The 23,122-nt window shown below is 50.5% G+C and overlaps 1 protein-coding gene across 4 annotated transcripts in view; it reads left to right on the forward strand.

The window, feature by feature from the left end:
• Vwa5b1 (von Willebrand factor A domain containing 5B1) overlaps window positions 1-23,122 on the forward strand; it is a 64,015-nt gene that overhangs the window by 9,224 nt on the left and 31,669 nt on the right. For all 4 annotated transcript variants that reach the window (XM_052716502.1, XM_052716503.1, XM_052716499.1 and 1 more), the window contains exons 2-7: window positions 11,193-11,360; window positions 13,237-13,380; window positions 14,971-15,241; window positions 17,736-17,881; window positions 18,732-18,863; window positions 19,371-19,495. In XM_052716502.1, the coding sequence (XP_052572462.1) occupies window positions 11,222-11,360; window positions 13,237-13,380; window positions 14,971-15,241; window positions 17,736-17,881; window positions 18,732-18,863; window positions 19,371-19,495 (957 nt within the window). In that variant the 5' untranslated portion in view covers window positions 11,193-11,221. The remainder of the gene's footprint in view (window positions 1-11,192; window positions 11,361-13,236; window positions 13,381-14,970; window positions 15,242-17,735; window positions 17,882-18,731; window positions 18,864-19,370; window positions 19,496-23,122) is intronic.

The raw sequence follows: 23,122 nt of genomic DNA on the forward strand, positions 1-23,122 counted from the left end.
TAGCTAAGAAAGTTGATGGAGACCCTCTTGGTTCTGGAGTTTTCAGATGCCGCCTGCTCGTTTCTCCCTTCTCCAGCAGGTCACTCCCTCTTATCCAGAAAGTTCAGGAAGTGTGGACAGCCTGGGCCCCTGCCTCCTTGGAGTTGACTGTCCTGGACATCAGCACTGGCCAGACTCCACGCTCCCAAGCAAGTGGGAGGACACCAAGGACAGAAAGGCTGGGCATTTTTCTGTCTTGATCATTTCTCCAAGGAAGTCTACAGATGCCTCTGGGATAGGGTCCTATGAGCTTTGGGCTTCAAGAGAAAATGTTCTCTACTATTATACATGAGCTCACAGCCAACACCTTAGTCTCATCCCTTGATAATGCAGTCTATCCTATCCACTCATCCACAGATAGAGTACATGACATCCATTTATTATTTTTTCGCTATGGTGTCTTGGTATACGGTTCAGGCTGGCCTCAAGCTAAGGTCTTTCCTCCTTTGTCTCCAAAGAATTGGGATTACAGGCATGTGATACCACATCCTGCCCACTCACTATTCAGTATCAACTACTGGTCCACACTGAGGTGGAAGACAAGCATCGTTTTACTATTTAATTTGGTAGGTTCACATACAAAGTAATGGGCTGCATCTAGGCTTCTTCACGCAGATGTGTTGGTATACTTTGTCCTCACTGTTCACTGTCAGGAGCCATTATCACGAGCTATTGTGGGTGCAGGATTATGCAGTGAGAAATTCAGCCATCATAAAATGGCGAGAGAGAGAGAGAGAGAGAGAGAGAGAGAGAGAGAGAGAGAGAGAAGAGAGAATAAAGAGACATGCAGAGAAGGATCACTGTGTGAGCAGATTCATTCCTTCGCCATCAGATATTAGTTTTTCCCTCGCTTATTGTAGTTTCTCCTTTGGACCCTGAGAGGTCTTTAAGGCTGGCCCTTGAAGGCCCCCCACTAGTTCCCCTCTCCCATTGCCTCTGATGCACTCTCTCCATATCCAGCTTCTTGGTCCTTTCATATTCCATGGATATTCCATTACACTCCATTTCCCACCTCCATGAAGATCTCTTCCCACCTGTCATAATCCCCTTTCTGGTTTCATGACCTCCACACATGCATGCAGACCCTACACCTATATGTAACTTTAAATCTAGGTTCTGCATATGTGAGAAGATGAGGTGTTTGTCTTTCTGAGTCTGGCTTACTTCGCTTAACATCATGATTTTCTACTCCACCCATTTTCCTACAGATGTCATGATTTCACTTTTCTTTATAGCTGCATAACATCTGCTATGACTATGTACCACATTTTCTTTATCTGTTCATCTATCGATGGATATCCAGGCTGGTGTCATTTCCTAGCCGGTATGAACAGTGTAGTGATCAATATGGGTGTGCAAGTGTCTCTGTGATGTTTTAACCCGGAGTCCTTCAGGGGAATACTCAGGAATAGCGTGGCTGGGTTGTATGATACATAATTCTGCTTTTCCTTTCCTTTTCTTTTTTTTTTTTTTTTTTTTTGAGGACACTCTGTATTGATTTCCATGGTGGCTATGTGGGTTTCTATTCCCAGAAGGCATGAAGGGTTTTCTCTCTTCACATCCTCACCAGTGTTTGCTGTCATTTGTCCTTCTGACTAGAGTGAGACGGTCTCACAACAGTTTTAATTTGCATTTCCCTGGTAACTAAGAGTGTTGAATATGTCTTCAACTGTTTATTGGCCATTTGTGTTTCTTCTCATGAGAACTGTCTGTTCAGTTCATTAGCCTGAGTACTGATTGTCTCATTTAGTTTTTAGCATTTATTTCTTCAGTTCTTTACATATCTTAGATATTAATTTTCCTGTCTGGTGTGTAGTTGGCAAAGACGTTTTCCCTTCATGTAGGTTGTCTCTGTTGATTGTTTTGTATAATTCTGTTGTATAATAAGTGCTTGCAATTATTTCTCATGCTGTTGGGATCCTGTCCAGAAAATCCCTGCCTGCGCCTGTAGACAGAGTCCCTGCCTCCAGTTCTAGGGGAGTGGGTCCTGGTTGGGTGACTGAGGAAGGGGACACAAAGTATGAGAACAAGGGCCATGTCTGTCTTGACTCTGGCTGTCCGCTGGGCCTGGCACAGACTCTAGCATTCAGTGGGCATGTGTGTGCTTCTGCTGACAAAACACAGCACACCCAAATGAAATACAAGACATGAGAATTGCTGGTTCTCTCTGCAAGAAGGACTTGGAGGGCTCTTTGGAGATGGGAGCCTTGGTGCCGGGCCTTGAAAGTGACTAAGATTCCCTCTAGGGCCCAGGTTAAGCCAGCAACACCAGAAGATAGAGCCCAGTGTAGCTAGAGTTTTCCTGCCTGGCCCACAGTCAGGACAAATCTCTGTCACCCACCAGTCCCACAGCCACTCAGACCCAACCAAGTAAACACAGAGACTTATATTGCTTACAAACTGTATGGCCATGGCAGGCTTCTTGCTAACCGTTCTTACAGCTTAAATTAATCCATTTCTATAAATCTATACCTTGCCACATGGCTCATGGCTTACCGGCATCTTCACATGCTGTTTGTCATTGTGGCGGCTGGCAGTGTCTCTCTGACTCAGCCTTCCACTTCCCAGCTTTATTTTCCTCCTTGTCCCGCCTATACTTCCTGCCTGGCCACTGGCCAATCAGTGATTTATTTATTGACCAATCAGCAACACACTTGACATACAGAACATCCCACAGCAGCCCAGAGTAATGGTGGGAGGTCTTGGTGAGCTGTAAGATGAGATAAATGCAATAGAGCTGGGGATCTGACACACGGATGTGTGATCCTGGAATAGGGAAGCTTAGAGCCTGGAAACCAGAATGTGAGAACCCTAAAATTCTAGAAGCCTGGTACAATTGACTCAGACTCTGGGAACACACTGACTGTGGTCCACTTTGATGGAAGGATTGGGTTGCCAGTCCGTGGTTGGGGCTTGAGCTCCCTAAAGAAGTGAAAGGGCTTTCTAGGGGTAACAGAAGGAATAGGCCCCCAGACTGAGGTAAGAGGATTGTATTAAGCCCAGACTCAAGTGATGAGTTTGTACTCTGTCTAGTACTAGCCCGACTGAGTCCACTCAGTCAAAGGACTCCACCCCTTTGGAACATGATCTGGGGTGGGGGGGATCTGGCCAGGTTGGGGGTGTGAGGCTTCCAGAATGCCAGGATAGAGCCAAACGGCCATATCTGAGACAGTAATGGGTTGAGCTGCTATCAGTTAAACATTTCATTTCCAACATGAGACCCTGATCAGAGCTCTGATCAGCAGAGATCTGTGGGAACTTCTCTACTCTGCATGTATGGAGAAAACTAAGACCCAGAGCGTTAAGTCAGATATTCAAGACACATAGTATCAGAAGAGCAGAGCTGTTGGACCTGTTACTTTGTTAGCAGCTCCCTGGGCGCTAATGCCCAGCAGGGCTCCAGCACTGCTCTGAACACAGACCCAGCCACACTCAGGTAGGTTCCTGTCTTCATGCTTGCTTTTTTTCTTTTTGGACAGTGCCAGGAATCAAAAGGCCCTGCACACATGCTGGGCAAGTGCTATAGCCCCAGCCCTTTCTAAATCTCTTTTTTAAATTGTCAAAGTCCCCTAGCAAGAGAGTATGGACACCCCTGGGCCCCAGGAGCCCGGATGTAGGCACTCCCCATCTTGTCTGTGAGAGCTGGAAATTCAGATTCCAGAAATCTTCTACCTGCTCCTTTCTGTCCCTGTTGCTTTTCCCATCCTCGGCACAAACTGAGAAGCAGCTTAGGATAGGGACAATGGGCTGTAGAACGGGGGTGGGGGTGAGGGGGAGGTGCCCATCAAGGTTGGCCTCTGGAGAGCTGTGACATACTAGGCTTGAACTTGTAAAGTGGTGCATAGATATGAGCCCTAATAGTGTCCGTCAGCACAGAGGGCCTTTAAGGTACCCCTCTGAGAGTTCTTTCTTTGAACCAAGTTTAACAGAGGACACTGGGACAAGAGGCAAAGAGGTCACAGCCAATGCTCTCAGAGAACTCATCAGCCTGTACATGATGGATGGATGGTTGCCGTGCCTTGATATGGAATGTGATAGACGAGGGACCGTGGATATGGAAGCCATGGAGAGACAATATCAGATGGACAAGAGTGTCTAGAACGCGTTTCATGGGGCTGGAGAGACAGCTCGGCCAGTAGAGTGCTTGCCATGTGATTAGGAGGACCTGGTTTTGATTCCTGGAACCCGTGTAAGGAACTGTCCAAGCATGGTGGTGTACATTTGCAGTCCCAGTGATGAGGGGGTACAGACAGACGAGTCCCTGGGGCTTGCTGGTCAGCCATCTAGTCAAGGCAGTAAGCTCCAGTTAACAGTGAGAGACCTTGGCTCAAAAAAATAAGGTAGAAGGTGGCCTTGGGTACAATACCTGGGGTTGACTCTGGCCTCCACACACATGAACATGGACCTGCACAATACACTCCACACACACACACACACACACACACACACACACACACACACACACACCATACAGATACATATACACATATTCAATACAGATATGCACAAATACATACACACATGCTCCAAACAAACACCTACACTCTCCCTCACACACACATACACACACCCATGCAGATACACACACTTCACACAGAAACACATACACTCCATAAATACATACACACTCCATATATAGACACATACACATATTCCATAAAGATACACACACACACACACACACATACACACACTCCATACAGACACACACAACACATACATACACACACCACATACAGATACACACATCCATGAACATGCACGTACACATACTTCACACACACCATTGGAGGAGGGGTTGGGAGAATAGGCCTTGCATGATGAATGGGACTTCGAAAGGCAGAGAACTGTCCCAGAAAAAGGCTCCAGGGTGGCAAAAAAAAAAAAACCCAGCCTGTTTGGGCTGCAGTGAGGTCAGAGTGTCTGGAGGAAGGTTGATATACAGGACTTGGCTGGAGGTGACACTGGTCAGAGAGGTGGGCCCAGACGGAAGGCCTTAAAGAATGTTCCAGGTTGGACAAAGGCAATGGAAGACGATTCAGGAGAAATGGAGGTGTGTGTGTGTGTGTGTGTGTGTGTGTGTGTGTGTGTGTGTGTGTAAGCACACACTCATGTGTGTGGTGACGAGGATCCAAAAGAAAACAGCTGGATTAAAGGACCACTTAGGAGGTTATAGAGGTGGTCCAGAGGACAGCAATGAAGCAACAGGCTTGGGTAGAGGTGGAGGCAAGAGAACCCTCAGGTAGACACACCAAGGCTTAGAGGAAAGCTCACTGCAGAGAGCAGTGTAACCTCAGGGTTAAGCATATGGACACACCACAGCTTAGAGGAAAGCTCACTTCAGAGAGCAGTGTAACCTCACAGTTAAGCAGGTGGACTCCGCAGTCCGGCTGCTTGGGCTCAGCTCCAAGCACCATCACTTCCCAGCTGTGGGATCCCGAACAAGTCCTCTAACCTCTCTGAACCTTGGTGTTTTGTCTGTAAAGGAGGGGTAGAAAGGGGCCAGGAAGAGAGGGAAAAGGTGTTTACAGGCAAACCGGACCACCTGAGTTTGATTCCTGGAACCCACACGGTGGGAGGAGAGAATCGACTCCCTCAGGGTGTCCCCTGACTTGCACGGGCGTGCTGCGTCATGCACACACACGGTAAATGAAACATAATAAGAGATTTTAAGGAATGATGGAAAGAGTAGGTGCCTCTAATACACGTTGCCAAATTATATGTTGAAGGCACTTGGAGTGGGTTTCATCCATTCACCGAGCATCTGCTGTGTGCCGACACTGTTCTCTAGGTAACAGAAACAACAGCAAACAAGGTAAAAGAAAATCCCACCCTCATAGAATCACACTCTGGAAGGGCGCAGAGGCACGTTCAACAAGATAAACCAAATACACATTTGAGCAGGCGTGTGCACTAAGGAAGAGACTCCACACGGGAAGTTGTGAGCAGTACCACAGAGCCGTCACCAGTGGGGTCTGAAGCTGAGGGTGTGCGAGTGGAGATGGAAACAGAGCAAGAAAGGAGCAAAGGATGCTGGGTCAGGACGAAATGCAGGAGCAGATGCATTGTCCCCAGAGATGCTGATGGATGGAGCCAGGATGTCAGCAGAGCTGGAAAGAGAGGCTCCGAGTAAGGCTACGGAATGTGTGATCGGAACCTTGGACACAGAAAACGATAGAAAGAGGGGGTAGCTAAAAGGCACCAGGGCTCCCTCAGAGAGTTTTTTTGTTTTTCAGGACACAAGAGTGGTGTTCTCAGAACAGTATGGGGGACCAAGAAAGGCCTCCTTCTCCTGCTACCACTGAGGTACCAGCCCAGGGAGTCAGTAGCCCATCCTGCAGAGAGTACAGGTTAGGTACATCCTAACCCAGGATGCAGAGTCCCAGGAGCTGAATGGGATGCCAGGACTGGTGGCTGTAGTGAGACCGTGAGAGACGCAACGAGATGGGCCATGACCGGGAGCTGGTCCAGGGACCTAGAACGACCAAGCATCCCCTCTAGGAAACAATAGGCTGTTACAAGAGAGTGGGGCCTGGCTGCAGGAGGAAAGGAAGGTTTAGGGACTTGGTGACGCACACTGGAATGGAACTTAATGATTTAAGCCTCAAGGGTCCCTCAGAGGAGTCAAGGAGGAATGTGGTAGCCACTTCTCTCCCTCAGGAGACCCAATGGCCAGCTTGGGATTGGGATTGTGGATGAATTCATAATGAGTATTTCCTTACTGCCTTATCAGTACAAGGCCGGTTCAAGGAGCTTGGGATTTGGCAATGAGAAAAACCAGGCTCTACCCTGCCCTTTGGAGGGGAAACGAATGCTAAAGAATAGCCAGAATAACCATTTATCTGTAATGTGCCTGCGAGACTGCTACAGAAATACAAAGAGAAAGTCAAGGGAGTCGTGGAGGGAAAGGTAGACAGAGGGCCTGCAAGACTAAATGAAGCAGGAAAGGGGGCTTCTCTGAGTATGTGCCTGCCTGAGCCAAGGCCTGAAGGGGAGCGAGTCATGTAGACATCCAGGAGAAGACTGTTTCTGGGTGTGGAGACAGCCGGTGCAAAGGACCTGAGACAGAAGAGCTGAAGAGAAGAAACTGAGGTGGGGGATTGGGGGTGGGTGGGTAAAGGAAAACTAGTCTGAAGGGTCTTAAGATCCATGGAGCACATCAGGGGATTTGAACCACGGCAGTCACACGACTGGGCCCTTACCTTCAAAGGCTTGTTCTGACTGCCCCGTTGAGCCGTGGCGTGGTGGCTGTGGAGTCAGACTCCAGATGTGCAGTCTTACATCTGTCTCTTGCACTAGTGTCTGTAGTCACACCTCCTTGTTCCCCACAGGAACCCAGAACCAAGTGTCCTTTAGTGTCCTTGCGGCCGCTGACACTCCTCATTCATTTTAACTTTATAAATATTTATTGAACCAAGCATAAACACAAATCATGTCCCGACCAGGCAGAAGGCCATCCTTTGAGATCCAGCATTTCTAAGCCACCAAAGGCCACTTTTGATGCCCTAGAAAACCACACAGCATTCATACAGGGATCTCATCCCGCATGAGATCCAGAGAAAACTGGTCTAACACCCCATGCCATTCCCATTATTCCATCTGCCTCTCAGGGAACATGAAACAGCAAACAAATGATAACTCAGAACATCCCTTCTCTAAAACCCTTCTTCCTGCCTTCCTCGACCTCTCTTAAAAATTTTGTTTTGCGACAGGGCCTCACTAGCCCTCTCTGGCCTAGAAGTTTGTGTCGGTCAGGCTGGCCTTGAACTCACAGAAACTATGAGTACTCATGTGACGCCAGCTTTCTCCCTTTCATTTGTTCTGAGACCCACACTTGGGAAATGGTGCCATCCACTTTTAGGGTGAGCCTTCCCCCACCTAAAATTAACCTAATCAAGATAATTGACTATCACACCCTGACATACTGAACTTCCACTCCATCCTGGATCCCATCTTCAGGCCGGACCAGGGTCTCTCACACATGGACCTGGAGACATGTGGGTGGGTTTGCCCCTGTCTCTCAGGATTTCCCAGAGCCTGCTGCCCACTGCAGGCCCAGGCTGGGAAAGGACATCCAACATAATTGCTTTCCAATAACACCGGCTCCTTCCAAAAGAACATCAGACATGGTGTCCATTGTGGCAGCATGTGTTTGAGATACCACCAAACTCACACCTAGGGCCAAGCATGTCTCTCTCCAGGCCTCAGTGTCCTGTCAGCAAAAGATGAACACCTTATCAGTTCTGCAAAGAGTAGATGAGACAATATGCATGCTTGGTATGTTGTCGCCGCTTAATAAATTCTCCCTGTCATTTGCTGCCTTCGTGACTCCCCAGTTTCATCTGTTACAAGATTATAAACTCTCTGAGATAAAGCCGTGTCTTATCTTCGGCTCCTCGGAGGCTATAGAGGATCTGGAACACAGCAGAAGCTTACCAGCACTGGAAAACGTGCATGAATAAGGGCCCTTGAGGCTTAAAGTCTACCTCTCCCGGGAGGTTCTTTTTAAAATATATCTATTATTTTCAAGCTTTTGTACATGTATACACTGTTGAGAACCCTACATACTTCTGTTCCTCCTTTTTCTCACCCTTTTTCCTTCCCTTGGTCCCCTTTGCCGTCCACTGACAATTTTGCTTCACTTTCACAATACATGAATGAGCATATACACATACGTATATATGATTGTGTGTATAAACATAAGATCTAGGACCCACAAGCGAAAGAAAACTGTCTTTCTGTGCCTGGCTCGGTTCCTGTAATGTGATTATCCCTGGCTGCATCCATTCTCCTGCAAATGATGTGACTTCCTTCTTCTTGATGAATTTAAAATTTTCTACCATGCTACGCACCACATTTTCTATGTGACTGCCATTCTGGTGGGTGGGATGGACTCTCGGTATGTTTTACATTTCTCTGGTGGCTGGCGAAGTTGAACATTTTTTAAATGTTTCCGCCATTTGTAGTTCACCCTTTGAGTGCAGTTCGTTTCCTTGAGTCGTTTATCCATTGGCTCATTTTATTTCTTGTTGTTTAGAGTCCTGGATATAGTCTATATATTAACCCTCTCTGTCAGATGGATGGAGATTTTTCTCCCATTCTGTTGGCCAACCCTTCATGTAATTATTTCCTCTGCTGTACAGAAGCTTTTAATCTCATGGGTCCCATTTGTCAAACATAGGCCTTCCTGTGGGCCAGCATCCAGTGGGTCTTTTTAGCGTCAGCCTGGTCTTGGTTAGCAAAATCTTCCATGCACACCCACTCTCTGGGTGTGAGGTACAGTGTGGGAGGAGTGGGCTGGACAAAATGCCCTTGTCATACTCTACCCAGAGTGTACCAAAGCTTAAGTCCAAGTTCACTGCACATCTGGTTTCCCCCATCCACATTCTGAACAGTAGTGTAACTGGAAGAGAAGAAGGACCACATAGAGGGGAAGGGGATGTGGCTCATACAGGAAATGAAGTCTGGCATCTTTGCTTGCCTCCTGCAAGAGGTCGGCCTCTGCTCTGGCCACCAAGATAGACAACAAAACACTGGAACCAGCAGTGTGCTCCCAGTTCTCGGCCTCCACTTATCAGTCAGCCTATCAGCAGATAAGCCCAGCCGAGCTGTCTGGGCTCCAGCCACAAGGGAGAAGATAATTAAAAAGATGACGCTGGCCAGGCCATGGGGGAGCACCTGACAGTCTCAGTGGGGACATCAACAGGACTGAGACAGGAAGCACGACCTTCCCTGAGAAGGGGCAGAGGAATCAGCACTTAATAGTGCCATCAGATGGCAAAAGGTCATGGGCCGTGGAAGCTTTGCCTGGCTCAGACATAGAGAGGAAAACCCAGAGAGACCCTCACCTCCATGGATCCCACTCCCTTTGCTCCCCACCATTCAGAAGCATCTGGCTATGTGGGAGGTCCTCAGAGACCCATCAGATCTCCATTCACGGCCCTGAAGACTGAGCACCCAGAAGGTCTATATGTTAAAAGGGTGAAGCAATTTGTTATTCTTTTCACTCAGTTGGCGTCCAGAGGCCAATGGAGAACAAATTAGATCCTCCCCACATCCAAGCACAGAGAACAGTTACGAAATAACCTTGCAGGACTAACGGTGCTCCGATGAACTGATAGAAATATAACACAGGAGAGAAGATGGGATGGAGAGAGGGATGAAGGATGCTGGGCAGAGATAGTCTGGCCTCTATCATCCTGAAGGATGAGGAGGAGAAAGGTCCTGGATAAAAGATGGGAGTGAGGCCAGACTTCCAGGCAGTGTGGCAAACACTGTGGGGACGAGGGCAAGCCGCAGAGACGCCAGCCTGTTTGGACTGCACTGCTGAGGGGTGGGGCTTAGCTGAGGACCGGGCCCTGGACTACTGTAAGGGGTTTGGTTTGCATTCAAAGGGCTTTGGTAGCCATTGGTGGGTAAAAGAGGGCGGCAGGGATGATGGGGAGTGCTCACTTGGAGTGCTGGAATGGGCCTGCTGGCCACTGGCACCCATCAGGAAGAGTATGCCAATAAGAGATAAAGTCCAGGTAGAGGTGGCATCTTGGGACCCGTGTGCTGATGACAGAGAAGGAAGACCATGGATAGAGTCAAGGGCTTTCCCTGAGAGAAGTCCCAGCCCTAGCCATGGGTTGGGTATGGGGGATAGCAAGACCCACCCAGAAGGATGGCAACTGTCCTGATTTGGGTGTCTTTGGTGACTTAGACCCCATAACAACCCAAGTGTTGACTGTAGTGAGTTGGTTTTCTGTAGCCAGAGGAAGAGCACATAGAGAGCTATCCCAACCAATACCTTCATTTTGCAGAGAAAAAAAATGTGATGCTCCAGAGATCAGGAGACTTACGGGATGGGGTGAGAAGGGAGTCCCTCATTCCCACCCACACACAGACCCTGGGGATAAGTAAGTCCTTATTGTTTGATCAGCCATTTCAGCACTGGCCCCGACGGTGGGTGAGCGCCATCAGGTTTTAGCTTTTCTACCTGTGATGTGAGATGCCAGTGACCAACTCCCATTCTCTCAGGACACTCACTAACTCTGAAGTCCCCCCAAGGTACATTAAGATCATGAGGCTCCAGTTTTTAGGGCACTCAAATGAGATTAGGCTTGGTGGGTTGTGGGCCTCTCCTCAGTACCCACCTGTCCTGTCTCCTGCAGGCCCTGAGCTGAGCTGAGGAACGAACAGAATGCCCGGCTTGCTGAACCGTGCCACGGGGGCAGCCCTGCCTCTCACGGCATCCGACGTCACCACCTACGTCAGTGGCTATGCCCTGGGCCTGACGGCCTCCCTCACCTATGGCAACCTGGAGGCTCAACCCTTCCAAGGTAACCAACACCATGTGGATTTCCCGGAACCGCCTCCTCCACAGTGAACGCTTGTCCTGTGGTTTACTAGCTGGCCGACACTGGGCAAGTGTGGGACCTTTCTGGTCTGCTCCCTTCTCTATAAAGTGGGATTTCCAGCTCTGCCCCACAGCTTTGAAAGTGAAGGAGAGTGGAAAGCAGGGAGAGTCAAGATCTGGGTTCTGTAAGGAGGGGCAGATGAAGTAACAATACCTGAAGAGGAAACAGGTGGGTGGAAATGTAGCTATGACTCATCACTGGGGAGTAGTCTGGGTAAAGGACAGGGGCTGGCCCCCACACACTCTCTCCCTAACTCCTTTTTGGTTTGCTTCCTTATTTGACTGGTTGGCTGGGTGTTTTGCTTTTAGACAGGGTGTTACTGTATAGCTCTAGCTAGCCTGGTACAGACTACGTAGTCCCAGCTGGCCACATACCTGCAGCAATCCTCCTGCCTCACCTGCTCATTGCTGGATTACAGGCATGTGCCGCCACATCTGACCTGGATCCCCTTCTTATTCAGGGTGATGGAGCCTCCAAATGACTAACTCATTCTCCCAGGCCCTGTCCCCACACTCTGCCCTGAGTGCTGCCCTTCAGTGCTGCCCTGGGGGCCAACACTACCCAAAAGAAACCCACGTGAGAACTTTCTTCTCAGGGACCTGGGCTGCTGAACAAAAGACCTTACTCTTCTGTTCAAGGGAGCCTAGAATTGGTGACTGAAAATGGCCTACCTAGGGTCCCTGGAGACAATACTGAAAGGCTTTGAGATAGCCCCCTCAGCTTTCCTCTTACAGGAGGGACGGACAAGTGTTCCATTTTATAGATAAGGAAACTGAGACTCTGGAGGACAGGAAGTCAGGGTTTGTGGAGGTCTCACCATGGTTCCTTGTGCTGTTTCCATGTTAGAGAGGAGATGAATTCTAAGAGATGCTTCAAGCTCAGCACTGCTTAGAAGCTGAACAGAAATGCAGAATCTCAGGCTACACCCCAAATGAATTCAAATCCAAACACCAACAAGACCTCTAGGACTAGCATATTCTTCACACTGTAGAATCTAAAAAGGTAGCCAGGCATATTGATGCTAGCTGGCAATCCCAGATACTCCAGAGACTAAGGCAAAAGGATTGAAAATTCAAGATTTAGCTGGGCTATGTAGCAAGTTCAAGACTAACCTGGGCCACTTAGCGAGACCCTGTCTCAAAGTAAAAAATAACAAGAGAGGTGGGAATGTAATCAGCGGTAGATCACTTGCTTACCTTGTAAAAGGTCCTGGGTTCAATCCCTAGAACCTCAGGAAAAATAAGGATATAAAAATGTGTGACACCTACTATGTGATACACAGCTTAATAAAGGGCGCCATGAGGCTTGCTGTAGATGGGGATACTAGACTTGGAGTGTCCTGTCCAACGTAGCGGGGTTAGGAAACAAGAAAGGCCTGCATTTGGACCCTTCTCTAGCTCTTTCGCAGCCCCACCCATTGGTGGTCCCAGTGACAACTCAGTGGCCGTGGACCAAATTCACCACCCAGACCTGTCCAGACCTGTACTGTTAGGCCCAGACACAGCCCACACGACAGCCCAAGTTATTTTCCTTGGAAACCGGACTTTCTGGCCCCAGAAGCTCACACATCCAAGAGTAAAAGCTGGTGGGGGTTGGACACAGATGCACTTTTTCACACTGCCTGCTGTTGCCCTCACCTGCTGGCCCCAGCCCGGGGCTGCTCTGTCCCCTCGGGGGCAGTGAGTACAACCCACAGATCCAAGGACAACCCCAGCAGATCCAAGGCTGACCCCCTTCTGGGAGTTGGGTGTGTTGGGTGGGGTTGAGCACTCTGTGACGCTGGGCCCCACTCTGCCAGGTCTCTTTGTGTACCCGATGGACGAGTACACCACAGTGGTTGGTTTTGAGGCGGTCATTGCCGATCGTGTTGTGACCATACAGATCAAAGACAAAGCCAAGCTGGACAGAAGCCACTTGGATATCCGATCTGCCACCGTCACGGGTAAGAAGTCCCCACAGACCATGGTGAGGCTGGCCTGGATGGAGGCCACCTGAGCCAGAGCCTCAGGCACATGGCAAGGCAGCATGGTGAAGGTCTATCATGGTGAGGGTGCTGAGCTAGAGCCAGGAATCCTGAGCTGGAATTGTGTGCCCTCGAGCCAATCATAAATCCCGTGGTCCTCAGCTTCATTGTCTCCAAAGCAGACCATTGTCCTTGTTTTCACATTCAAGGTGTGACGAGGATCCAAAAAGGGCAGGTTACAGATCATTCGGGCTCAGAAGAGGCTGGGTGGGATGAGTCACACTAGGGACCGGCTCCTATCCTGTTTGCACCAGCAATGTGAGTTTAGATTAAAAAAAAAAAAACAAAAAAAAACCCACAAGACTTGTCTGAGGGCTGGGGAGATGGCTGCATAGTAAGAGAGCTGGCTGCATAGGGCATGGAGACGTGAGTTCAAATCTCCAGTATCCAAATAAAAAGCTGGGTGTGTCTGTCTGCACTTAGGACCCCAGCACTGGATGGGGGTAGAGACAGAGATGGGAGTATCCCTGGGGCTTGCTCATGAGCCAGCTTAGCTAAAAATCTTTAAGCTCCAAGTTCAGTGAGAGACCCTGCCTCAAGAGAATAGTGGAAAGCGAAGTGGAGGAAGGCACCCAGCATCCCCTCTGGCCTTGATGTACTCATGGGTGTGTGCACCTGTATACAGGTATGCATGCATGCTCACACACACACACACACACACACACACACACACACACACACACACACTGTAAAATGGAATAATCAGACCCACTCAATGCTAAAACGATGCATACCAAGAACTTCTGGCGCAGTAAGCTCTGACAACACAGCTGGTGAGTCCTGTGAGTGAGGAAGCTGAGGCTTAGAAAGAGACTAAGTGTCAGACTCAAGGCCACACAGCACGGTGGCGGCTTGGCCCAGGCCAAGTAGTTCAAAATGTAAGCCAATCAGACCGCTGGCTGTCGTGGATCCAGATGAAACTGAAGGTGTTGACGTGAACATCCAGATGTACACTGATTTTTAAATTAACACTCATGACGGCACCTTCTGGTGTGTGTGTTGTGATCTTTCATGACCTGGGGGAAATTGCTAGAGTGTTCCCAGGAATGGCCATGATGGGACATCAAAAGTGGCTGTGCTTGGAAAGGCTGGTGTTAGAAGAGGCGGGGAGTCCTGACTGGGGACTAGGAAGGCTCTTATGGGGGGGAGGCAGGTGATGGATGGGACTTTGAGCCTTTCAGATGAAAACAAAGCTCCTGAGCAGAAGTGGGAGGCTTCAGCTGGAGTCTGGGTGGGGTTTGTGAGGTGGGCATGTGATCCCGTGGCGGGGTGCTCTTTGTGGTTCTGAGTCTTCTGATGGAAATCCACAGCCTCCAGTCAGACCCACGAGGGCACAGAATCCAGCCAGTGAGCTAATCATTGGCTGAGCAGCTTAGACAAGCCAACCCTCCGTAGTGGGCCTCAGTTTCCCCAGCAGCAAAAGGGGGCTGCTTAAAGCTACCTCGCAGTAAGACTAGAGGGGGTCAGAGACGAGGTCTGCACAGCACCTGACGCCAACCTGGCACTTAGGGAACATTCCACAAGAGGGGGTTCCCATCGCCCCTCACTCCTGCGCACCGGGAAAGGTGGCCTTGGACGAGGACCTGGAGCGGATTCTGTTCGTGGTCAACCTGGGGACCATTGCTCCCATGGAGAATGTCACCATCTTCATCAGCACCTCCTCGGAACTCCCCACGCTGCCCAGCGGGGCTGTGAGCGTCATGCTACCGGCTATCTGTGCCCCGACCGTACCTCAGTTCTGCTCCCACAGACCTGACTCCTCCAGCCAACAGGCTCAAGGGTAAGGAGGCCCTGCTCAGACCAGAACCTGGTCAGGGGCAGAAGGAAGGAGACAGGGAGGGGCAGGGGAGGCTTTCGGACACTTTTTTATTTCAGAGTCCCCTGAACAATCTACCAGATATGCCCATTTTGGTACTGGCAGAAGTGTAAGGCTTTAGAATTTCCAGGGGTTGTTTCAATGGACGTAAGAGGGATTTTTTTAAGTATTTACTATATGGTAAGCCCTAGAACTGAGTGCTAGGGATAGAGAAAGGACGTGGAGGGGCCTGGCAGTGGTGGCACCCACCTTTAATCCCAGCACTTGGGAGACAGAGGCAGGCATATCTCTGTGAGTTCGAGGCCAGCCTGGTCTATAGAGTTCCAGGACAGCCAGGGCTACACAGAGAAACCCTGTCTCGAAAAACAAAAACAAACAAAAAAGAAACAAACTTGGAGGGGAGCCAGGTGTGGTGGCATGCACCTTCAATCCCAGCATGCACCTTCAATTTCAGCATGCACCTTCAATCCCAGCATGCAGGAGGCAGAGGCAGGCAGATGAATCTTTGTGAGTTCAAGGTCAGCCTGGTCTACATTGTGAGTTCCAGAACAGCCAGAACTACACAGTGAGACCCTGTCCCCAAACAACAACAAAAATTTGAAGGGAAGAGATCATTACTATCATGCAGCAGTCACAGGGGTCTTTCTGTCTGTGGCTTGAATGCATTTCATAATTTCATAAACACTGTGGTGTGCGGGAAGTTCTTTGGGCTAAGACGATGAGGAAGGGGTCTGATCCTGGGTATCCAGAGATCAGACCACGCTTCATCGACAGCCTGACAGTGAGGACAGGGCTCTAGGGAGGAGCTGACACAGGGAACAGATGACAGGAGGCAAGGCTAGGATAGTCCGGGCTGTAGGGGGCGTCCTTCTACAGTGTGGGAAGGGAGGGGGTGCCAAGGCCTGAGAGGTACCTGCCCTGAGACCACTATCTGTGAATACCTGCCCTAAGGCCACTGTCTATGAAAGCAACTGTGGGGGTGGGGGTGGGGGGAGGGGCTTGCAAAGAGGACAGGATGGTGTGGCTGCTGTCTTACAGAAGAGACCAGGATTAGATAGCAGCTATGATCTTCCTCCTCTTTCCCTTCTCTCTTCTCTCTCCTCCTCTTCCTCTCTCCCCCTCTCCTCCCGCTTCCCCTCTCTGCCTCCCCCCTCCTCCTGAGCTGTGGGGATGGAACCCAGACCCTCACACTCGCCATATCAATGCTCTAGTGCTCAGGAAGCTATGGAAATACATTCTAGAGGGGCGCTGGGGCAGAGAGCGCACAGAGATCCCGAGGCTGCAGCGGGTTTGATTGGCTGTTGTCGGGCTGAAAGTGGCTATAGCAGAGTGGAAGGAGGAGCTGGGCTCACAGGGTGGCGGAACAGATCATGTAGACCTTGAAGACGCCAGGAGCAGGTGGCAAAGCTGACCTGGGCAGGTACCATCAGCCCATGAGTCACTTTACAAGCACTGCCCATGGGGCTACAGTGTGGGTTTGAAAGGCAGCATCTTACTGCGGCATTCCAGACTTAAGTAGACCAGAGACCCCTGGTGAGCTGGCCCCTCATTCCAACTGGCAGAGTTGACAGTTACGCTCTTGAGACATCTGTATCAAACCCCCCCCCCCACCTGCCTCCCATGAACCTCACAGCTGCCTAAATCGGACACAAGGAAAATTAAAAAGTCAGCTGACACAGTGTTTGCCAGGGCATGGGAAAGAGGGGGCTCCCATTCACTACCAGGAAAATGGGAATTTGACTATGAACCAGGAAAGCAGTTTGACTATGCTCGGCAGGTGCCCTTTACCTGGGGACCCAAAGAAATGTTCTTTATAAGACCAAAGGAGACACAGCCAGGATATTAGTGCTGGTGGTGACATTGTGAGTCTAGGAATGAAATGAATGCACGGCAATGGTGGCCCTGTGTGACTGTGAGTGACAGCCATACGGACCGAGCTTAGGAACAGAATGAGTGAAATCTTTAAGGGGGTCACTGAGATGCATGATCGATCATAGACACAAGCCAGTGTGACAAGTGACAAGTCACTTCATACCGGAACCAGGCAAACCCGAGCCAGCTCTGCCAAATCCTAACCAAAGGCCCGTGGGTGAGTGGCCTGTTTGCTGGGCCTCAGATCCTCACATGGGAAGTGTTGGGTGCTGATGTCCTGCTCCTGGGTTTGTGGTGAGAAGGATGAGGGCTGAGGCACTGGGAACCCATGCCTGGGTCTTGACCCATCCCAGGTACTCCCCAGCAGCAGTTATAAATTCTCTCTGTATCCAAGCCCTCACTGGAGTCAGGTTGAGTGAGATGACAGATGTCCTGGGCTGGGAGGAGGCTGAGCTATTTGAGACTCATAGTCTTATGCTTGCCTCTGTCCGGGCTTCTTCCTCCTCTCCCTTCTCTCCTTCCTCCTCTTCCCCCCTCTCCTCCATCTTCCTCTTCCTCCTCCCTCCCCCTCCATACACCTTTCTAGCAAAGACCCACACTGCTTCGGCATCCAGACCATGGACTCCTTGAATGGGCTGTGTCTGGCCACTCTCCTGGATACAGAGGTGACCAACCCAATGGAATATGAATTCAACTTTCAACTGGAGATCCGTGGGCCATGCCTGCTCGCAGGTGAGAGGGAGCTACCCAGGCACAGAGAGACTAAGAGGAGGTGGGGCTTTGGGCCCAAAGCCTCCAGAGAGATTGGGGGAGGCAAGGCAGAGGTCGTGGAGACCACCTAAGCCAGATAGAAGTCAAGCTGAACCACTCAGAGCGGGACAGGCAACCTTTTCCTAGGACAGCTTTCAAGTTAACTCAGTCCTACCTACCCTGTGACTTCCCTGGGGAAATACCTTTCAAAGAGTGGGAGGTTGCTCAGCCTTCTCCAGAAGGCTGTGGCTGCAAAGCTGAGCTCTGTTTCCCTCCTGGGGAATATTCAAACCCCCACTACAGCTTCGCCACCACCCCAGAGATTCTGGGGGGCATCCCAGTTATGGACCATTGTAAAATTCTCTGTGTAATTCCAACAAGCAACCAAGACTAAGATAAGAACTGGATTGGATGGTGGTTCTCCCAGCCAGCTTGGGGTTTTAAAGGGTACGGGGTGTGGTTTCTTATCAGTGGGTGTTTATTGTAATGCAAGATACACTTGAAGAGCACCCACCGAAAGTGTCCCACCCATGGAGCATTGAGCTCTTTCTAGTTGCTTAGCAGCATTTGGGGAACACCCTGTGCCCCAAGAGCAAGCTAGATCCTGTGGTCAGGAAAGGAAGGACCACGGGGCACCGTCTACGACATAGTCTACACTGTGGGGAAGCCGAGGAAGGTATCCATGCTCACATGTCAAGACAGGAGTCCATGTTAGTTAGGACTGGGCTGCCAATCATCTCCAGCCTAGGTCTCATGTCCCCCTCTGAGCTCCTTTCTCTCTTGTACGCTCCTAAACCTGCCCTCCTCTGTCCTGTCTCTCTGTGTTACTCAGGGGTGGAGAGTCCCACGCATGAAATCCGTGCAGATGCTGCCCCATCTGCACATTCAGCCAAGAGCATCATCATCACCTTGGCCAACAAACACACCTTTGACCGGCCTGTGGAGATCCTTCTCCACCCCAGTGGTATGGTACCCCACAAGGGGCTCTGCTGCCCTTGTGGAAGATATCTAGTTAGGGCAAGAACTGGGCTGTGTGGGAGATGGGGAAGAGACCAGATGCTTGCCCCCAGGGAAATCTGTCTCTATCCAGAAAATTCCCAGCCCCACGTATCACCTGCCTGAGAGGCCTTGAACCCTTAGGCTGGCTGAGCAGAGTGCTGTGACACTTCCTATAAACTCTTCGAGTAATTCTTTGCCTCCTTAAAAACTCATAACATGTCCAGCCCTGAAAAGACGCCATAGGCATTTGGCTCAGCCTCAGTCCATTTTCTGTAACTGAGGCCCATGTAAAGAAGGTGGTGCTAGGGCTTCCTCTGCTGAGGAGTCTTCCCCTGGCCCCTACTGCTTCACACGTTCAGGGATGTCACCCTCTTCTCCAATTCAGAACCCACCTCACCCCCCCCATGAAGAAATGGTCCCTAGACTCCAGTCCCCGCCGCGCCCCTCACACGTGTTGATCTCGTTTGTGCAGAGCCCCACATGCCACATGTCCTGGTGGAGAAAGGGGACATGACCCTGGGGGAGTTCGACCAGCACTTGAAAGGCAAAGCAGATTTCATCAGGGGGACCAAGAAGGACGGCAGCGCCGAGCGGAAGGTGAGCCACAGGTGGCAGAGTTGGGTGGTACTGGGGACTTGGTCTCACTGAGCCATTGAGACCTCTGAGCCTGAAGTGGAGGGCATGACTCCCCCGAGGTCATATCCTAGGTTGGTGGCAGGATCTGGACAAGAAGTGAGAGGTGTTTCCTTCTGGGGTCCCAGACACCACAAGGGAGGCAGGAGTAGACTCCCCAACGCAGCAGTCACCCCAGCCAGGCCTGCTGCTTCTAGCACCCTCCAGCATTCCTTAGCCTAGCAGAACTCACAGCTACAGATGCCCTCTTGGCCATATTTCTCCAGGTCACTCTGGCCCTACAGCTCCCTTTTCACCTCCTGGGCCTCAGTCTGCTAAACAGGCTCCCTGTTCTTCCTCTGCCTGGAGTCCTCACTATCTGCTACAAAATGGATGGAAGAGGGCCAGGAAAGCAGGTCAAAGGTCCTTTCCCTTTGCCCTTCCCCAGCCCCGACACTGAAGGGGTACTGACTGTAGGAGGGCAGGGGAGAGGGTGCTGAACCCACAGCCACACGCCGCCGCCGAGCCCAGTGATCTCTCCTCCACACATGGTCCCCCACACAGCGCATACCCTGAATGTCGAGTTTCAGTGTGATGGCACGTCTCTTTCCATCAGCTCATTTGCTGCTAAGTAGCCTGAGGTCTAGTGTCCAATGTTACCTCTAGAGTTAGATCTGGGGATACCGGGGCTAGAGGACTGGTAAAGGCTCCTGGAGTGGGGTACAGTGCCAGGGTGATGAACCGTTCCTCACCTTCTCTCTGCCCTTGCTGGTACAGGGCAGTGAGAAGGGAAATGGGCAGGAAAACGTGCATCACCTAACTGAATGCGCCAACCCCACTGTGGGAGACCCCAGTGGAAACCCCTGCTGGGGAGATGTAGGGGCGTAGTGCCATCAGTGTGCTTACAGAGAGAGGCGGACACTTCCTTGCAGATGAATTTGCTAGAAGGGGAAGTTGCGCTAGGTCCCAAAGATGAGGGCAAGCATGGCATGCCAGAGGGGCCACCGAGCTCCCAGAACAAATGATGGTGTGGAGAGGGTCACACACACACACACACCCACGCCTGGAAATGGCTGTCCTAGCTATCAGACCTCAAATCAATTAGCTCTGGGACCTCTGTGCGAATGAGAATTAATTTACCACCTTGGGTTAGTTATGCAAATAGCCTGTATTCTCACGGAGCTCTGAGAAGGACAGCGATCAGGAGGCAGCTGCTCAGAAGTGATGAGTTTATTGTAATTGGATAATGGCAGCTCAAGGAGCCATTAGGGAATCCGGAGCCAAGCACCCATTCGTCCCTCTGAAAGGCAGAATCGGGTTGCTGGAAGGAGCTCCTGTGGCTGGCAGAGTTGGCTGTTTCTGCTCTGGGCTCTGTCATCCAAAAAGCCAAGCTGGGCAGTGGCCTTTTGGCAAAGGGGGCTCTAGGTGGGCAGGAGAGTGGGACCCACAGGTGGGAAAGAAGTCATCAGGTCAGGGATATTCAGCAGGCGAGCGTCACCCAGGAAGGATGGGTGATGAACTGTCCGTAGCTGATTTAGCAAAGAAAGGGCAGGACACCGAATGGAGGAGATGGAGGAGATGGAGGTCCAAAGAGAAAAGAAACCGAAACAAGCTAAGGAAAATGACCCACAGAGAGGTCAGTAACAGACAAGGCACACACAGAGAGGGGGCGGGGCTGGAGAGAGAGAAAGATCCATTGTCTCTTTTATTCATTCAGCAAACGCTAAATGCCCAACCAATGCCAGCCTCTTTCTCGGTCCTAGAGAAACAACTCTGGAAAGGACACATAAGCTTCCTCCAGGAGCTTATATCCTAGAACAAGAAGACCAGCAAGTGAGCAAGATCCAGAGAGGGGTTGAGACCAGGGGAGAAGTAGGAAGAGGTAATATGATGGCAGGTGCTCTTTAGCCAAGTGCCAAGCAGACGCCTATCTGAGAACAAGATCTGGCTTGCAGAAGGCCCACGAGGAGAGAGGAGCTGGCAGGAAGCACATGCATCAGAACTGCAAACAGAATAGCAGTGTGTGACTGAAGCATTCAGAGCCCAGCAGGGGACAGACACCTGAGCTTCACAAAGCATAGCTTAGCCAGGCAGAGGTGGTGCACACCTTTAATCCCAGCACTTGGGAGGCGGAGCCAGGCAGAACTCTGTGAGTTCGAGGTCAGCCTGGTCTACAGAGTGAGATCCAGGAAAGGCACCAAAACTACATGAAGAAACCCTGTCTCAAAAAAACAAAACAAAACAAAACAACAAAAAAGCACAGCTTAAGCTCTATACCTTAGAGTTTTGGGGGAAGCTGTTGCTGGCTGCTGTGTGTGCAGGGACCCCAGGGAAGAAAAATGAGACAGCAAGAAGTGTCTGTGGAGGCAAGAGAAAAGCCTGCCCCAAACTTGTGCCCCCAATGCCACAGAGACAGCAAACAGGACAAGTTCAGGTGTCCATTAGGTAAGGAGTGTGAGCCGCTGGGAGGGGTCGGGAAGAGAGGAACACTGGGGACAACCACTATGCTGTGTTGTGTGAACCTGGTGTGAGCACAGGATGAGTGCTGATGCCCACTGTTAAGATCGAGAGGGGACAAGGGTGGAATGAGAAACAGACACGGAGAGACTGGTGGATGCAGACATCCTGGGGTGGAGGGAGTGGGGATGGCGGAAACACATCCAGTTCAGAAAGAGATGAGTAGAGAGTCAGAAGAAGGGTTCTGCAGTAGCATGTAGCCTGGGGAAGGCCCCAAACCTGAATAAAAATAAAAGACCAGGGGACAAGGGCACTGCCTGACAAGCTAAGTTTAATCCCCAGAACCAACATGGCGGAAGAAGAAAACTGATTTCTCCAAGTTATCCTCTGACCTCCACACGTACACCCTTGTATGCACATGCACATGCAACAATAATAACAATACATCAACGTAAAAACAAATAAACAAAATAGAAAGTGAGCTATTGAAAGGTTGGCAGTCAAATGCCTGCCATGTAAGCATGAAGCCTGAGCCCCATCACCCGAACCCACATAAAAGCCAGGCACACAGAGGTCACAGGCCTGTGATCCCAGCCCTGGGGAGGCACACACAGGGGGATCCCTGTGGTTTTCTGACCAGTCAGTCCACTTGAATGAGTGATGTCCAAGTTCAGTGAGAGATCCTGTCTCAAAAGCTATGGCGGAGGGCAATTGAGGAAGTCACTCAAAGCTGGCCTCTGGCCTCCGTGTGCATACACACACACACACACACACACACACACACACACACACACACACACACATACAGATAAGATAGAAAAAGAAAGACTAAATTCTCGGTCCCTCTGACGATCACTGATCCATTACCTAACTGAACACCACAGGAATCCCCGGCCATACAAGAGACGAGGATGAGGCCCATAGCTAGAGGGGTGGCAGAGAGCAGAGCAGATGCTGCATTCAGTATGAGAAGTGCCCGAATCTTCCAGGACAGGCAAGAGCAGCCATAGCAACAATAATGGCATTGACTCTGCCAGGCGGCCATCATCACAGGTGTGACATCCCACCCACATGACAACTCCATGGGGCATGCACATGTGCTCACTTCATGCATGAGGAGACTAAGCAAGTATATCCATGTGGAAGAGTGGGGAA

The sequence above is a fragment of the Peromyscus californicus genome, unplaced genomic scaffold (genome assembly GCF_007827085.1).
Source record: "Peromyscus californicus insignis strain IS unplaced genomic scaffold, ASM782708v3 Scaffold_5__1_contigs__length_169319896, whole genome shotgun sequence".
Classification (NCBI taxonomy): domain Eukaryota; kingdom Metazoa; phylum Chordata; class Mammalia; order Rodentia; family Cricetidae; genus Peromyscus; species Peromyscus californicus.